Below are 19164 nucleotides of genomic sequence, written 5' to 3' on the forward strand. Positions count from 1 at the left end.
ATCCAGCCTATTTGTGGGCAGACAAAATGGGGGAGCAGCAAACCATTTCACCAAGTTTATCCATGGAGAGGAGAAACTCTCCCACAGAATTAGCCCTGGGTTTTGGCCGAGTATTTTTGAGGTTGTTTCTAATATTATTGGTAAGTCATTGAGCCCAAACCCTGCTTTGGTCCTTCTGTCACTAGACGCTGATCTAGACCCTCCTCTTACATAGAAAGACGTAACTGCCGTGCTGTTTACTGCTGTCTGCTTAGAGATCGTTTCTCACTGCAAAGACCCCAAAGGTCCATCCCTGACAGGATGGCAAGGGGAAGCTTGAAATCTGGCTCTTTCTGAGCATCTAACGCAACAGAGAAGGGTTATTGGGGGTCATGCTAAACACAATCATTTTAACAATGCATGGTTCCCATAACTTCGCTAGGTAAATAGAAGTGATGTCATTGTCAGACCTCCAGCTACTTACTGATGGAGAGGCTATGCCAAGGATAGTTAAAGCATTGGTGATACATTCAGTGATACATTCAGCTATTTGACAGTGTCCCAGATCGGTATGCCTTCTTATATGTGACTGAGGTATGCATGTAACACTCTACATTTCTCCCCCCCCCCCCCCAAAGTTGAACAAAGTAGTTTTATTATAAAACCAACAAAACTTTCTAAAGAAAAGAAAAGAAAAAGAATCAGTGACAATACCAGCGTTTTTCACAGTAACCACTGGTACAGAATGGGCTGCTGGCCTGATCCAGCAGGCTCTTATTTTCTCATGTGCCTGGAGGGACCTTCTCTGGAACCCACAGTGTCCCCTCCCCTCACTGAAATTGGCCCTGAAATCAAGCATTCCTTTGTAGCCAGTAGAATAGGTCATGGTCTATATTTTGTTGTGCAGTGTGTGTGGCACCCACAACAAATTATCCTGACTGAAAATGAGCCTGCACCTCTTCATCATTCCACATCCAAAGTTATGCCTCTTCTCTCCACCCCAATGACTCAGTTAATCAGGGTGTGTGCAGAATCAGCCTGAAGAAATGGCCGCTGCAAGCAAATTGAAGCATGTGAATTCTCCCTCTGTCTGGGATTCCCCAATTCTCTTGGTTCTTTGTGAGCCTGGCAGAGAGTCAAGGCCAACATCTGAAACCACAAAAACCCAGGGTGTCTTCCATTCATCTGCTTGTAAGGTGCTTCGAAACATAATCTCTTCTATTTTTAGGTTTCCTGTTAAATAAAGGTTAGCTGGGTAATTAAGTATTTTCTTTTCTTTCAAAAAGCAATCTCCTACTTCAGAATGTCTTGATTCTTAAATAAATGCATTTCACTGGAACCCTGGAACTGAATCTTGATAGGTTTTACCCAACCCTCACCAAGGTCAGTGCACACATCAGCCTGGTTTCATGGAGTGTAAAGGAAGCCCTGTAAAGAAGCCAAGTGTAGACCATTTTCCTGAATTCCCTGCATGTTCCAGAAAGGGATAAAAATGGCAGCTTTACCTCAGAGTAAGTGACAAAGAGTATCTTGCAGCCAGCCCTACACTGGGGTGGAGGGTGAGCGAACCCTTTTACCACAATGGGCAATGGGTGGAAAGAAGGAGGATTTCCATGAGGGAGGGGGAAGAGAGTCAAATTATTCTCTGCCGCTGAGCCAGTGAAGAACTATGAGGATGTAAGGGTCCTCCTGTGCCACTATGTTACAGTAGCTTGACTGGCCTCTGCTAAAAGCCAGACGTTTAGTGGTCCCATGCTGTGGAACACTCTTCCAGCAAAAATTGGACAGGCACCCTCAGTTTTGATTTTCAGGTTTCTATTGAAGCCAGTTTTATGTCGACAAGCCTATTCAATTTTTTGCTCGGACAGTCATTGTAAATCATTTTGCACTATTTTATTGTATATGCTATTGCGCAGTGCCATGTTATATTGTATGAATCGGTGCCATAAAAATAATTTCATCAATAAAATCTTGTGTGACTAGCAATATTAGGCCCCCAAAGGTCTGCATTTATATTTCTGAGATGGGAAATAATAGTTGCAGTGACATTAATGTGATGAATTCAACTGCCCATAAAAGAGGATTCAAGCAGCCAGCACAGATACTTCAAAACATTACTGCTTTTAATTTAAACTTTTCTTTCAGTGACTGCTTCAGCATTCATAGCCCTTCAGTTTTTAATGTCTTCAATAAATATTACACACCCCTTAAGCTACAAACTATAACAGTGAGTTTTGTTAATTAAAAAAAAACCTCTTTAGGTATATTACTTTAATAATTGTGGGTGTTGCCTCATCACTATTCATAAATTAGTCCTGGAAAAATTAATGGAAAAGCATTCATAGGCAGTAGGTAGGCTAAATGTCTTACTCCAGTATATAGGCATAAAACAATAGAACAGTTTCCAGGCAAGGCAGCTGATCAGACGCTTCATAATATTGTTCTGTGAGCTGCACTGTAAAACCCCTGCCTTGGTATGAAGAGCATCATAAAGGAAGGGAGGAGGAAAAGGGGAGAGACATATATCGAGGGACATATATCTTTTATCCTTCTTACAGGTACTTGGTGGCCAGACAACTGAGTTATTTGCCTGTCTCAAAATGTATTATTACTACTACTACTACCACCACCTGGTATTGCTGTATTTTAGTTTCACTGTTTGAGATACTGATTGTATATACACTAGCATATAACTATAGCATATAACAAATGCTATTTATTTGAAAGCTGTTTAGAGACTGTTCTGGTATTAAGCAGTAAATCAATATATAAAGTGAAACGAAATGAAGTATGTGTTCATACTGAAACCACAAACCAATTCAGTTATCAGTATTTGATAAAATGTTCAAACTAGTCTGCAAAGCAGGGAAGTATGAAAGCTTTAGCCATTGTTAGCTGAGTTTTGCCATATTAGTTAGATCAATTGGCTTAAAAATATGTGGTTCCCTGATTAATCAGCCAGGAGATTTATTTTTTGGGGGTGGGGGTGGTCTTATTTGTTACGGGCATACTCAGTGCTATTTTTCTAGAAAACGAGGTGCTGGAACTCACCATGAACACATCCCTCGTTCTCTTAGAATGGCAGTGGTGCCCACCGGACAAGTGCCGGAAGTGAGTTCCGGGGAGTTCTGGCTGAAAAAAGCCCAGGAAATAGTTCTAAAAAGATTCTTTCTTTCCTCACAGGGGAGGGAATGAGTTTTGTAAAACAATATCTTGTAAGTGTTTGTAAAAAGCAAAAAGAAAGAAAAAGAAAAAGAAGGAAAGGGTTCTGACCTCCCTTTGTCTCCTCAGCCTGGTCCTCGGACCCTTGTCGGCACAAAAGAGTCCACGAGAATATCCTTGCAGAGTTTTATTCTTAAAAGTTTTTGTGCAAAACACGACTGAATAACTATACACACCAGCACTACCCAAGCAACCAACCCAACCTCCAGCCTCAGCAACAAACTAACATTTCTCACTTATATATACAACTTGGTGCAGGCCGCTGAGTCATGCTGACCCAGCTTTATTCGCATTAAAGAAACAGCGGCCATTTTAGCCGTGACATATCTGATCCAACACATGTGCTTCATCTAAAAAAGAAAAGGGAGGAGGTTTCTATCCAGTGTTAGTCATGCTCAGAGTAGACCTACTGGAGCTTTGGAAATGACTAAATTAGGTCCATTAATATCAGTGGATCTACCCTGTGCATAACTTCCTTAGATACAATCCCCACACCCCAATAATTCCTTTTGCTTCAAAGCAATTTTTACTCATGTGCATATTTATTTAAATCTAATTGAGTGGTTAATCAGCTAAAACACAAATTATTGATCAATTAGGCTTCCTTTAAATGGGTGGCAACAGTAGTTATTAAAATATAGGTGACCTTGTTCAAAGCAGATATAAGAGGAATTTCAAAATAAACAAAATACGCAGGATGCATCATGGTTATAGAAGTCGTCCATTGCATCAAACAAATATAGGCCCAGTTCTCACTTGACATTAAACCAAAACAAACTTTGTGTGAGCGTGCAGGTTCTCAGAGGAGCTTATGGCCACTATGCAGGTTCTCAGCATGGTCCTCCTGGTCTCATGCTGGTTGGGGCTAAGCCACAGAGGACCATGGAAGAATGCAGAGCTCTGGATCTCTGGGAAGCCATGTGTTCACTTGGGAACCTTTTTCAACTTGAGGGGTACACTGCCTTCTTGGGGCCACATGCCAGTGAGTGCATGGAGCAACTATTATTTTTGCATATGGCAGGTTAGTTTCTCCACACACTCACACACCCCTCTCTATCCCCCACTCAGGTAAGTAAGAGTCATTATCAGAGTTCAATTATACATTCTAGCCAGGCAAAACCACTCAAGGAGAGCGCATACCAATGCTGGAACATGAGGAGAGTCCCTAAAAATTCTGCTCCCATTCACATAAAAACTGAAGTCTAGGCTCTCCCTAAGCATACAGTTGATGAGTTGTAAATTCCAAGAGAACCAGTTAATCTCACATGGAGGTAGCTGAAGATAGAAAGTTATTTCTGAGTAAGCAATCTGAGATGATGTTGGGTTAGGCTAGATAAAGGGCAGGCAGGGAGATAGACTAATGAGCGCAGGAGGCTTCTAAAGCAGTACATTACAAGGCGCTGTGTCACTGGTTCCTGCTCCAGAGCTCCTGCTACCAGCTATCTTCTGCATCCCAGACACCTGCTTGGATTTCACTCAAAAGCAGCAGGCACCTGGCTTCATTCATTCATTCATTCATTCATTCAGGCAGACAGTCAATTAATATAGTGCCTTTTAGCAAGGGGTGGGGGGAGTCCCTCCCAAGGCAAATTACAGAAATGGAAAAACAAGCCCAATGATGTAGATACAACTGAAGCAATCCTAAAACTCAAAGAGGAAACGTAAGCATCCAACAGCCAGCAAGTACAGCACACATTAATAAAACAATGAACAAAGTAGAAAAGCTGTTAAGGATGTTCCCAAAGCCATATGTATATCTAAGGTGGGAGGGCATCCAGAAATGTGGGGTTGCCACATCTGATAGACCTTGATGTTGGGCTAGAAAGCAGGACCTTCAAGGCTAGTTTGGGGGACTGGGGAGGGTCATAATAGATGCAGGCAATCCTTCAGATAACCTGATCCAAACCAATTCAAGGCTTCAGGAAGTATTGGTGTAATATGATCAGTAAGCTTGAACTGCCCCCCTCCCACAAGCATTCTGGCAGCTACATTCTGTACCAGTTTAAGTTTCTGAATAGTTTTTAAAGGCAGCCGTATGTAGGACTACAGTATTCCAGTCTTGGTGACATATGCTTATAGTTCCCTCTTTGAGTCAGCAGATTTGGTAGCACAGGGAGTAGAGAATCTGGCAGCCAAGACTGCTCCATTTCAGACCCATGTACATAGGTGACGTCACCTAAGTTTGTGTCCCGAACCTGTGCCAGTAACAATGGTAAAAATATGGAAAAGCAACTGTAAACCATTAGAGCTTCTGGAGATATTTACAGCAAGTTTCCACCTGAAAAGCAATAGAGAGACAAGGAGAAACAGGAGAAACAAACAGTGAAGCAAGTCCTTTCTTGTTCCCTTAGAAATAGATGCTACAATACTATACTATACTATACTATACTATACTATACTATACAATACAATAGACACTACAGAAACTATACTACAAGAAAACTAATTCAATCAATAGGGCCACCAAGGCTACAATCAGTAGACATTTCCTTGGAACTCATTCAACTCAATGGGATTAATTTCTGAATAAACACACAGAGGATTGGGCCACACAGTTATCTAGACCACAAACAGAATCAAGTGGACTCCCTGTTTGTTTAATGGATTATTACACTGCCATCCGCACTGCCGTCAGTAGAGAATACGCTTGAGCAAACATATTTATGCTGATCTAATCTTTGTATGCCACTTTCGTTCCTTGGGAATTCTAGCAAGAAGCAAAAATTAAGTCCTTTCATCAGCATTTCTACCTTGCCTTAGTGCTTGTGCCAAAGAAAAGCATTATTCTTTACCTTGGTGGTTCTTGTAAACATGGAAGATTTTGAACATTTTACTGGTGGAAATGGGTCATAGGAAGCAGATGGACAAGCCAACTAACAAATGTTTGTTATTAGGAAACTTGCAACTATCAATGTAGTTTGTAGGTGGAGCCAGAGCCAGTGATACGTGCAGCCAACTAATTATAGGTTTGTTCCCATCTTTCTTCCTGCTGAGTTCTACAAGGGCAAAACTGAGACCGAGGAGGACAAAGTTTGCAGCCAGCTTAACTGGTTGTAAAAAGGTAGGCAGGTGGGGGCTGGTCATGGGTAAACTCAGGTTGGTGAGGAAGTGCCCTGTCATCCTTAATGGACATGCCCCTCCCCCCGCCCACCAACACTGGTAGTTGAAATCCAACAGCATCTCAAAGGCACCACGTTGGCTATCACTGCCCTAAAGAATACTCCTGCTCTGTGCAGGCATATAGTTTCATGGATCCCTATCCTTCTGGCTCATTCCTTTGCTTCTCCTTCCAAGTCCTGAGCCTCATACCAGTATCATACCTGAGCATTATACCTAAGTGGTTAAACGATGAGCAGAGAAGGAATTGCTTTAGAAAATCAGCACTCCTTCCCTGCACTGCTAACGAAGTGGGCTCTTAGATCTGAGTCAAACGCAGGACTTCTTTACACGAAGAATATACCCATTTTCTTCCCACATTATTTTTGTTCTGCTGTGATCACAAAGGTCTGACCAAAATATTATTAAAACCAAGTATTCTTTCTTAAGTAAACCGTGAATTTAAGACATCAAGCCCATCAAAAGGGCCTGAGTTATTTGACACCTCCCACATTGTAATAGAATTCTAAGTCTGGCGTGTAAAATAAATGCAGAATTCAAATGCATAGTGGTTTGGTTTTTCTCAGAAGCATGTAAAACAGTGCAAAATCTACTGGGTTTATTTCCAAATATGAGTGCAATTGGATTACAGCTTATGTATTCATTTTATTTAGCCCATTACAAAATCCTATCTAATCTTTATCCCTTATTTTCTTCACAAGAGTTTAGGTCAATGCATGTTATTTCCCCCCTTTTATTCTGACAACAGCCCTGTAGTGTAGGTTAGGCTGAGAGAGAGTGACTGGCCCAAGGTTCCCCTTCCCCCCGCCCCATATGCTTTGTAACTGAGCAGAGATTTGAATCTATTTCTCACTGATCTAGGCCCTTTTTCACAGTAAGCACTTTACCACGTTGACTCCTATAATCATGGAATAACTTCAGCTGCTTTAACTGCAGTAGATAGAGGTTCAGCATAATGCAAATGCTTGTTTGGATCCAGAGAGTCCCTGAGTAGAGTTCTACTCGTGGAAATCTCCTGCCGGGAGGCTGGGAGACAGATTTTCCCCAATGTCCCCTACAGCCTCTGCACCCTTGCAAATCTGCTCTTGAAGGTTTGAGGACCCTCTAGAACAGCATCTGAGTTGGCTGGGGCAGGAGGCTGAAGGGGAATCGCTGAATTGTTTCCCCTTTCACAAGCAAGAGCCTCTCTGCTAGATAAAAATGCTTGCAGAGCATGAAAGGACTACTTTGGAGCCAGGTTGTGTCTTCATATATCTGACTAAAATGGCCAGTGCTTGAATTACCGGGGTGGGGGGGGAGAGCTACTGTTTTTACAAACCTATGGGGTGCCATCATTTGGCCAAAATTGGGGAAATGTGGAAAGGCAGGCTTTGTAGATTTCAGTAAGTCCCCGGTCACACAGAGACATCCTGTTGCTTTGTATATGTTTAGGACTGAAAGTAATCTGCACACAGGATGCACACTCTTCAATGCCAGTTCTATCCAAGGCTAAATTGCAATTATATATTTTGCAATCTACATGCATCCTGTTACAAATGGATGTGTTTTAGCATAGCCACTTAAGTTTCATGAGTGAGAAAATAAGAGACAAGAGGAGATTAATCTGCTAGTTCAAGATGGTATGCCAGTGAAGCAGAATCAGAAACAGACCTATAGCCATTGCATTCCCATCCTGGTAACCTCTAGCCTGTAGACTGCAGTCCACCTGTAGCAACGTTGTCTCTCTGGGTGCAGGGCACATGTCAAGCACATTTATTTAGTCAAGGCATTCCATTTAATGACAAGGAGCTCCCATGAAGTGATCTTGGTTCTTGTTTGTGATGAAAACAAATTAAAGCATTTGAAGTTCAACATTTTTTCTCCTTGTCATCACATGCATTAAGCTGTTGCCATTTAATTTGCTTCAGATTTCAACATTTTTGGCTTTTACTTTTCGTGTCTTTGCAGAATGCTTTTGTGCAGGAATGAACTTTCTGCAAACAGATGGAGACAATTCCACAGACAACTTCATCTTAAATTGTTCTATAAGGTTGTTTCACACTTTTCTCAGAAACAAACCAATATTTTCCACCACCTTAACTCAGTTCTTATGGTGTAGCCAAACTAAGTTATCTGACAAGTATGCGAGTATGATACTCAAGTTTTCAAACACTTGTTTGCAACAGTCGCACTTGGAATTTTTAAGGTGTACACTTAAATCATAGATGCACTCTTCAAAATGTGTGGAAGGCTCCATTTGACCTCAAAATAACTCATAACCAGTTTTTCCCCTCGCTATTATATGCATAATGAATGCTTGTCTCACCTGAGTGATTAAAGTCATCAGCATATAGCATTTTTTCAACAGCTATATAATCTACGTCATTTCTATAGGTCACTATACACAGAGTGTGGATGTGGTTGTTCTTTTACGAATTTATAGCAAAACAAACAACCATTTTAATTTATGCTACTCAACAGCTTGTCCTGAAGGACATAAAAAAGTGAACAATATTCTGATCATTTCTGCAAATGATCATACAACTTTAAAAAAGTAAGGTATTTTATTAAAGGTTATAAATTATACTAAAAATATAAAAAAAACAAAGCACCTTGACTTGTAAGAAACTTCTAAATATGCCTTTGCTGGTTGAAATCTGAAGAAGTCCAAATGCTGTGTGTTTTAAATTATATTTTAAAATGTCTCAGTTTTGGAGAAATGCTTTGTGTAATTTATAGAGTGTCTTGAATGTGTGAGTACATTTTACATTTCAAAGTTAGGAGTATTGCCTTTGAAATGTGTTTTCCATAAATATCAATTCATTTTTATACACAACAAACATTATTTTACAAAGTTGGTGAAAGATGGAGCCGTAAAGGAAGATGAAGTCAATGACACACACTGGCTAACACACCTGCAGCCCTAATTTGGAAAAGGGACTGAGTTCTAAAACTCCAACAAGACAAAAGCAACAGTAAATATCAACATTCTAATTTATTATGCTGTCATTAACTGGAGGATTAATACCTGCAGAAAATACTGAGCACTTGGTTTAAGAGCCAATATGGATTATTCTTGAAAGCACTGTGTCACAAGCTTTCCACAATTAATCTTCTTTTGTCCCCAGAAGGTTTAAACTCCATGTAATTATAATTCTAATAAAAGCATTTATTTATTTCAGAATGATCCTATGCACACAGATTTCCAAGTAAGAGAGAGGCTCAGAGAGTTCAGCAGGGCTTACTCCTAGGTGAGTGTGCACTAAGCAGTGTGCCTAATCTCAGCATTTAGACTTTGTTAAGTCTCTCTCTGAGTTTTTCCACCAGACACCCTGACCCACTACACCACCAGTGATGTGGATATGAAATTACAGTTTGGGGGAGGAGGGAAATAACAGCAACATGATATCACTAATGCTAATAACCACAAGGACTGGATTCTTTGTATCACTGAATGTTTCATCTTAAAAACGACTATGGCAACGTAGAAAGAGAGTGCTAGGGAATTGCCTTATCCAAGCGACACTTCCCCCTTTACCAGAGGGGTGCAATGACACCACCATGAACAAGGTCACGAGTTTGTAGCAGAGATGTGTGCGGCGTGTGATGCAATTTGAAATGTCAACTCTGGTATTTGTGCATCCCGTGCAGAGTGCTGTAAGAGCACGTTAACCCAGATTATATATAAATCAAGGCAGCTACCCCAATGAAAAATTAATATCCCATTTCCCTCATTCTACTGCTCTGTAATGTACACTCTAGAAAATGGCATGGACCTGCTTACTGCAAACAAAGTCAGAGATCATAAATGGAGCTGTTGTCGCCTGCCAGTAGCAGCTCTCCTGCTGACTGATTGCAAGAGGAAGTTGTTCTTAAACAGTGATGTCACTCTGTGATCTGTCAGTCTCCATGTAGCAGCAGCAGCAACAACACAACCTATAGTTCACTCCATAGGAAGCAATTCAGCAGCACTTTCCTCGCTTCATATCTCTTTCTGGAAATCAATTAACCGCATCTAATCAAGGGTCAATTTATGAAGCTCTCCCACCAAATTAACCGCCAATAATTTGATACCATGTGTGGGAGTGCAGAACTGTGCCTCTCCGTCCCTTTCAGGCCCCTCTAAGCCTTTAAATCCCAGAGGACTCACTGTAATAAAAAGCAGGTTATCCTTGAAATGTTTTCATAAAGTGATGTGTGCATATGAAGCGGTTGAGGGGACTGGAGGGAAGATGGAGAAGGATAGATGGATCCTTTGCTGTGGACTTGCTCACAGCACCAGATACCAGGGGAGTATTACTACACAGTTCCACCTCAAATCACCCACGTGCTTGGTTCCTGTGTCTTTTAAAAGATACTTGCCTTACTTGCAAGGCAAAGGGAAACTAGTTTGCTTGGATTCCACCCCGCTTACCTCTACCCCACCCCCTTTTAGCCTGGGCCTACTATGGGCAAGAAAGATCTGGGGGTCAACAGACAACGTCAAAGGATTGCCCAGATCAACCAGACCCCTACCCTAATTTGAATCCAGTGCCCAAGCTAGTGCCCAAGCACCACATCCAGTGGCCCTCTTGTGCCTCATCTTCCGGTCCCCGGTGGCATCATTCCTCCCTCACTGCCTGCCTCCCAAATCCCCCCACCTCCCCCCAATGACCCCCTCGATACCGCCCCCGTGCCCTCTCCCCCTACGGCCCTGTCAATTACCCCTGGCTTCCCATCTTCCCCATGCTTGCACCCGCCCCATGCTCCCTCTCTATTGACCCCCGTCCCTTAAAGCTCCGCTCCCCTGGGGGGATTCTTCCCCACACACACACCCAACGTCTTCTCTACAACTTAACCCCCCCCCCGCGCGCTCCGTCCAAGGATCCTCCTCCCTTCTTCCCTCACCTGTCGGAAGGGGTGGGATGGAGGAGGGTGGCTGAAATGACCCTCGGCGCGCAGAGCCCCTTCCCCGCGCCCCTCCCGCGTACCGTCTGAAGCCCTGGAAGGACGAGGGCCAGGACATCCTGGATTTCTTCAGGCCGGGCCGGTGGCCGGTCTCCAGGGCGAAGGACGCGCGGTCCATGGCGCGGCTGTACAGGTAGCGCTCCGTGTCCGAATAGCCCCGGTGCCTCACTCTGCCGCCGCCGCCGCCGCTGCCCCCGACGACGCGACCCCGGGCGGCTGTAGGGAGAGGAGGGGGAGGCGGCGGCGGCACCGGCGCGGGAGGCGGCGGCGGCGGGCACTGGGGCGCCTGCGGCTGGTGCACGAGGAAGTGGTGCTGCTGGCGGAGCTGGTAGCGGCAGTGGTGCTCGTGGCGCCACAAATGCTTGGGCGCCGCCGGGCTCCCGTCGCCGGGGCCGCCGCTGCCGGGCTCCGCCGCTTCGACCAGGCTGGGGCGGCTCTCCTCAGCCTCCATGCTGGGGCCGCCGCCGCCGCCGACGGGGCAAAAGGCGAACAGAAGCGCGGCGCACCCGCTGTCCTTGCCGCTTGCCGAGCTGCAGACGCGCTCCTTCGCTGCTCGCCGGGCGCGCTCGCTAAGCAACGGCGGCGGGGCTGCCTGCCTGCGCGCCTGCCCTCGCCTCGCCTCGCCTGCTCAAGCCCGCCTTGCGCCACTACCGGGCTGCTGCTGCTGCTGAAAAGTTGGACAGCTCCCTGCGCCGGCTGCTGCCAGGCGGCGGGGAAAGGCACTCCCTCGGCGTCTGCTCGCCAACTCGGCCGCTAGGCGACGACGTTGCCTGGCCTTAGGGCTGCCACTTGCCCAAAGGGCGGCGGCGGCGGCAGCCTGCGCGAACCGAGAGCCCCGGAGGAGGAAGGCAGAGCAGCGCCCGGCTGCAGCCAGGGAAGCAGCCGCCGCCGCCGTAGCAGCCGGCATAGACCGGAGTGGGCGCCTGGGGCTGAGCAGCGTGGACGCGCGGCGGCCGAGACTGCTGCGCTGACCTAAGCGGAGTTCTCCTCTAGCTCCATCGCCTCCAATCGCGTCTCCTCCGCCTCTCCGAGCTCCCGGGAGATGGGCTTCTCGCTGCCTTTCTCCGCTCGCCTCCCCGTGGCTGCCATACGGTCACTTCTCGTTTTTAGACAGACCCACCCCGCTCTCTCGCTCTCTCTCCACCCCCCCCCCCCTCAAGAAGTCACTTTGGGTGGCAAAGTTGCACAAAGTCGACGTCGCTGCGAAAGGGAGTCTGGGTTTAAGGAGGGGTGTGTGGAGAAACAGGGAGCCGAAAGCTGTCCCATTTCCTCTTCTGCCTATCCATATATTTGGGGAACTATTTCTCTCTCTCTTTGCAATCGAAACGGGGAGGGAGGCAGAGGTCCTCCGTGCACCAGCGTTCTCCAAAGTGCTCCACTTAAGGCTTGAAATATTAAGCTGCTCCTCTCCCCCAGCCCTTCCTCTCCCCGCCTTTCTCTAAGTACTCCTGGCTGCGAATTAACACCGCGGAGCTTTAATTATAACGAGTTCTGCGTCTTCCGTTACGAATAAAGGATAGGTCAAGCTCTTCCATTATTATGAACCACCAGTTTCAGGAGTTTGTGAATGCCGGGGAAAATGCGTTTGAGCGGCTGATTCTCTGTGCGTGACAAAAAATAAAATAAAAAATGATTCCACTGTTTAAAAACAGACCCGGCTAATCAAAGTGGATTTTATTTTAAGCAGTAAAATGCTACAATTCTAAAATAAACTCATAGTACTAGGCGAGAGAGGTCTCCTTTAGGGAGCAGCAGCTGTGAACAGTGGCGTAGCATGGGTTGTCAGCACCCGGGGCAAAGCAAGTAATTTGCGCCCCCTAACCCGTGGATTTTAGCAGGGGGCAGAGAGCTGCAAGTGCGAGCGCCCCCCCCAGATGTTGCACCCGGTGTGGCCGGCCCCCCCTGCACCCCCCACGCTACGCCGCTGGCTGTGAATCCTCTTCTCTGTGTTTCAGATTATCTGCGATGAGAGCATCTAGATCCCAGGTTATTATGAGGGATAGGAACAAGATCAACACAAAAGCGTCTGAAATGCCGTTTTTCTTGTCTGTCTCTAAAAACAAACAAAAAAACCCACCGCCTCAAAATAATAATAATCACAAACTTGAATCTATCCAAATAATAGATTTGACCCTAAATGTGAATTTGTGTCTCCGGCTCAGGAAGCTATTCAGACACATGATTAAACCAGTTCATGCAATGATTACATCCACATAAACCAATATTGCACAGAAGAAGAGTTTTGCTGAACCTGGCCAAAGACTCATCTAGACCAGCCTAGGGTAGTCTTCACCAATGATGTTTTGGACCACCACTTCCATTAGCCCCAGCATGCAGAAAGTACTACCATATTTGGAAGTGGTTCTATTTCACTTTCAAATGGATGGGCACTTCACTATTAGAGGGTTACTGAGGTGAGCCTGCCATCTTTCTTTTTCACAAATGTGCTCCAGTCAAGTGACCCATGCTTTGCACACAGCTGGAATGCTACCCTAATGTTTTGGTTCTGTGCCCAGAAAATGCTAAAATCTTCATATCCTGCATCTGGGGCTTCATGCATGTTTTCCAAGAGACATAACAAGATATGAAGACTTAGAGCTTTGCAAATGAATTAAAAATTAGGAAGTCACTGGTCCAGATGGCACCCACCCAAGCTTTGTTAAATAACTCAAATATAAAATTCCTGATCTTCCCAATTAAAATATGCAACTTGTCCCTAAACTTGGCCTTTTTCCTAGACAACTGGAAATTAGCCAATACAATGCCAGTTTTTGGGTTTTTTAACTGCATGCAGAAGGATCAAGAAAAATATAGGGCAACCGCTTAGCGTCTAAATAAAGTGGTGAACAGCATTATTACAGATAGAATTATTAAGCATATAGAAGAACAAGTTTTCTGAGGAAGACACAGCATGGCTTCTGGAAAAGGAAGTCCTGCCTCACCAGCCTTTTGGAGTTCCTTTAAAGTGTCATCAAGTATGTGGATGGGTAATTTGGTAAACAAGAGATGGGAAGTATTTATTATTATTATTATTATTATTATTATTATTATTTAATTAATTAAATGTATATACTGCCCTTCATCAAAAGATCTCAGGGTGGTTCAGAGAATAAAATACAAGATAAAACACAAGTAAATACTTGGATCACAGCCAATCCAGCAGGGTTGAAATGACTGCCCAACACGAGATGAGCAACGACTTCAACTCTACTCATCTACAGGGATTGTCTACACCAGGGTTTCCCAAACTTTGGTCTCCTGATCACTGGTCCTGCTAGTTAGGGATAGTGGGAGTTGTAGTCCAAAAACAGCTGGAGACCCAAGTTTGGGAAACCTTGGTATACATGATCAAGTTTTGCATGGGAAGCTCAGTTGTGCAGCCAATCTATATGCATCCCTATCTGCCCCTCACCTGATATCAGGTGTAGAGTAGCCATGGTTGGGGAAAATGGCCTTGTGGGCCAAATTAGGACATGTGATGGGCCAACTTTGGACCACAGAGTGGAGCTTCCCAACCACCGTCAGCAAGGGTTTCTGAGAAACTTAACACATGGAATCAGAAGGCACAAGTAATTGATTAAACAAGAGGAAGCAGAGAATAGGAATCAATGAAAAATTATTGAAACAGAGGGAAGTAAGCCATGGGGTCCCCCTGAGACTTTACATAGTATTCAGTGCTGTTTAACTTGTTCATAAGTGATCCAGACTTAGTGATGACCATCGTGGTAACCAAATTTATAGATAATACCCAGTTATTCTAGAAATGGAAAACTCAGGCAGACTGTGAAGAGTGCCAAAGGGATCACTCCAAGTGGTGGATGAGCAACAAGAAGTGGAACATGGCTCAGTGTAAACAAATGCAAAGTAATCACACAACGGCAGAGAATTCAAAGTTCACATATACATTGATGAAATCTGAGCTTGTGGATTAACCCAGGAAAGAGATGTTGAGGCTGATGGTTCAATGAAAACACCAGCGTAGTATATGGCAACTGAGAAAGAGACAAAACCCACACTAGGGAAAAGTACTGAAAATTCAGCCTCCAGTATTGCAATGCCTTTCTACAAACCTATTGTGCAGCCACATTTTGAATACTGTGCACAGTATCCCCCCTCCATCTCAAAAAGAGTATTGTAGAAATGGAAAAGGTGCAGGAAAGGCTAACTAAAATTAACAGAGGCTATAACAAAAGGTGGGCAGGTGGAATGGGAGGGGCAGTTATCAGGTGGGAACACCCATGGCAGGGCCACCCACTCCCTGAGCCAACAGATGCAGTCACTACCAGTGCAATCCTATGCAGGTTTACTAAAAAGTAAATCTTGCTGTGTTCAATGGGGCTTACTCTCAGCTAAGTCTGGACAGACTTTCAGCCTAGATCAAAGTCCTTGAAGTTTCCAATACACTTTCAATGGACCTCATTTTGCTAAGGAATTGAATGAGTTCTTGAATGAGTTCTTGACTAAGGCCCAGTTCCTACTAAACCACACAGTGTGGTTGATGTTTTCTTATGGTTGCTTCCTACACCTCTCTGGCAGCATCAGACTGGAGGAACTACATCAGAGGGATAGGATCATATGGGAAGAACTAAATGGTTTCTAATGCTGATGTAATCCCTCCAATGTCATCCTGCCCTGCCCTGCCCTTCCATATTGTTCTTCTATTCCTGTGTTACCTGAGTGGGAGTACAATGGGACACAGCTCCAGGAAAGTGGCAGCCACACTGCTCTGGTAATGTGGGATCTAAATCTTAGCCAGTCTCATTTAAGAACAATTCCTTTATATAATGAGCTCTCTAAAGTCTATGGTATATTTATTGAAAACTTCAGACAAACCAGCCCTGTGTTTTGCAGTTGCACAGTTTTCACACAGTATCTGGTTTACAGCAGCAGCATCCTTCTTCTGAAAGTGGAAAAAGAATTCAGCAGATAATCGCTACAGAAATACACTGGAAACATGAATGAATAAACAGAAGAAAGCAAGGCTTTTAAATCACGGAGGCCTGATTAAGAATAAAAGATGCAGATACATTTGAAAACCACATGTCGTAAGAGAGAGAGGACAGTCTTACCAAAGCAGACAAATACTGCAGCATAAATTTAAATAAAGCATTTATCGTCCATTTCAAACAAAGGGGCAATGTAAGATAAGGCTAACATTAATTTGTCAACTTCAACATGCTTTCTGAAGTCATATAGAGTGGTAGGGAGAAAAAAATTAACACTGAAGATTCTCTGAATGTCCTACATGATTACACAATTTACAGACCGATCCTACGCATGCATGCTTGGAAATAAAACTCACTGACTTTAATGGGGCCTTCTCCCAAGTAAATGTGCTATTGAAGCCCCATTCACTTTTCCTCTAGTCAGCTGCTTAATGATAAAATCAAAACATGGTGATTTAAAGAGAGTTAACCTTTTTCCCATGACATTTTTTTCTGATTTAGGCTCTAATCCTATGCACATTTACCAGGGAGTAAATCTCACTGATCACAATGGGATTTACTTCTGTGTAGATACATTGTGCTTGTGCTGCAAATTACCCTGTTCCCAAAAGCCATTACTTGCCCCATTAGAGAAAAGTGTATCCATACATTTTCCCTAATATGGCAAACCGCAGCTTCGGGAAAGGAAAGTTATGGGATCTTTCATCAGGAAAACAACAATGGGAAGAAGAGGCAAAGCTCTTCCCCCAAATGCAATCTCAGCCCTAGGTCCCTCTTCTCCCATGATTCTTTTATACAGAAATGTGATAGATCACTTTTTCTCATTAAAAACCCTACACACTTTACAGCTTTTTCTTAGAAACAAATTTGTGTTAACCAGATTTGGCTCAGTTTCAAACTGTACAACATGTATGTGCTTTCTGAAATCCTTCACATTCTTTAATAATAATTCTTTAATCAATACATTCCCAGTTGAGAAGGATCACTTCAGATTGGAGAGACACAGAGGATCTGATAAAAGAAAACTACAGGATCAACCCAAGTTATATTAAAATATCTCCACAGAGAACAGCTGACAGAGAAAGTAATATGTAATGCCTTAAAATAAACCCAATTCAGCTAGTTCCACCAAAAGCCATTCAATATTATTCCAGGGAAAGGCAAAACCTGCATCCTGGTCTAGCTCAGAAGCCCTGTGCAATCCCATACGCAATGCAAGTGAATTCATATGCTATGTGAGCCACGCAGCCTTTGCAGTTTTCGCATTTCCATAATGTTTGTAACGGAGATATTATACAAATAACACGCAAAAGATGCATGGTTATCTTCTTACACCTAATGGGCTGTATCTTATTTTTCTAACCAGCTGTCTCCTTTTTCCGTGCTGCAAATCAAAGGGCACTTGTAAACTCAGAGGCGCTTTCAAACCTACTTGCAATGCTTCTTATGTAAGAAAAGAAAAAAGAATCAAAGGGGAAAACAAATGCTTTCTACAACAATACCAGTTTTGTTTACATGCCCTGATCATTTTACAGGCCTACACAACTTGCAATCCATTAAGCAGAATGCAGCCAATATCTTTATGTCTCTATGTCTTCATATGTCCCTATAAGCAGTGAGTCCTGCATTGCAGGGGGATGAACTAGATCAGGCATAGGCAAACTACGGCCCTCTAGATGTTTGGGACTGCAATTCCCATCATCCCTGACCACTGGTCCTGTTAGCTAGGGATGATGGGAATTGTAGTCCCAAAATCTGGAGGGCCGGAGTTTGCCTATGCCTTGACTAGATGACCTTGATGAACCTTCCAGCTCCACAATTCCTTGATTCTATATATCTTATAGACAAATTTGTGGAGGACAAGCCTATCACATGGCTACTGGCCATGATCACTATGTTCCACCTCCACTGTTAGAGGCATCATGCCTCTGAATACCACTTGCTGGGAGTCACAGGTGTGCAGAGTACTGTTGTATTCATGTCCAGCTGGCAGGTTTGCACAGGCATCTGGTTGGCCACTGTGAGAATAGGATTCTGGACTAGATGGGCTACTGGCCTGATCCAGAAAGCTCATATTATTTTATGGTGGCTCAGCAGAGTTTGGAAAATTCATGTTTTGTGCCTGCCCACGACTGCAAGAGCAGATGTCAAGTGCCTGGAAGGCCATAGTACATGGCTGATAATAAAGATGACTGACTGTGATTTTTGCAATCTTAAGTTCAAGTTGCCCCCTTTCTGCATCAATTTGTGTGGGGTTTTTTTTAAAAAATCCAGACGAAAATTCATACATGTTATGCACATTTCTAACAAAACACACTTCTATATGTTATCTCCATGGATATATTTTCTGTGTATGCAATTTCCCTTAACATATGTGATTTTGTGCCATTTTTTGGCTGAAGAGCTGCACTGAGTATCAAAGGCTGGCTATGTTTCAGTTTGCTTGTTGTTCCAGGAAATAAAATTTGGTAGGTTCACATTAGCTTGCCAGTTGAACACATCCCTCCCCCATTCCTAGGTGGTAAGACTACATTTGGCTTAGAGAATCATAAAGAGGGTGGCATCTTCACTTGGCACCTCAGACAGCTGCATTCATTACTGCAGGCAATCACTTTGGCCTGTTCCTACCCTCCATTTCATCTGCTGGCAGTAGCCAAGTCTGAGAAACTGTGGGAAAGTTGAAATGGTTGGTGGCAACCCAGTCTCAGCTGTGAAAAAGACCACAGATGTGGGTGGACACACTCATGGGGGTCACTAGAATGCACTATCAGGACTCCACTCAAACCTGGAGCCAAGCCTGTTCATAATTTGTGTTGACTCTGCCTAATACAACTACAGTAGTGTTCACAGAAGATGGGTTCTCCAGACTTTTTTGGGGGGGAAATGCTAATCTGGATTTGAAACTGTTCTTGTGTTTGTTTTCTGCGTAGCATCAGTGTTCTCAGCTGAAAATGTTAGATGTGTCAAGCAAAAA

At 43.9% G+C, this 19164-nt stretch overlaps 1 protein-coding gene across 3 annotated transcripts in view; it reads right to left on the reverse strand.

The window, feature by feature from the left end:
- PDE4D (phosphodiesterase 4D) overlaps positions 1–19164 on the reverse strand; it is a 622159-nt gene that overhangs the window by 409888 nt on the left and 193107 nt on the right. Inside the window, exon 1 of one of the 3 annotated variants that reach the window (XM_080972600.1) lies at positions 11268–11859. The exons of the other annotated variants lie outside the window; for them this stretch is intronic. Coding sequence (XP_080828726.1) covers positions 11268–11695 — 428 coding nt within the window. The 5' untranslated portion in view covers positions 11696–11859. Of the gene's footprint in view, positions 1–11267; positions 11860–19164 lie in introns of those variants that run through there. 3 annotated transcript variants of the gene reach the window in all.

The sequence above is a fragment of the Podarcis pityusensis genome (genome assembly GCF_964106645.2).
Source record: "Podarcis pityusensis genome assembly, chromosome: 11".
NCBI lineage: Eukaryota > Metazoa > Chordata > Lepidosauria > Squamata > Lacertidae > Podarcis > Podarcis pityusensis.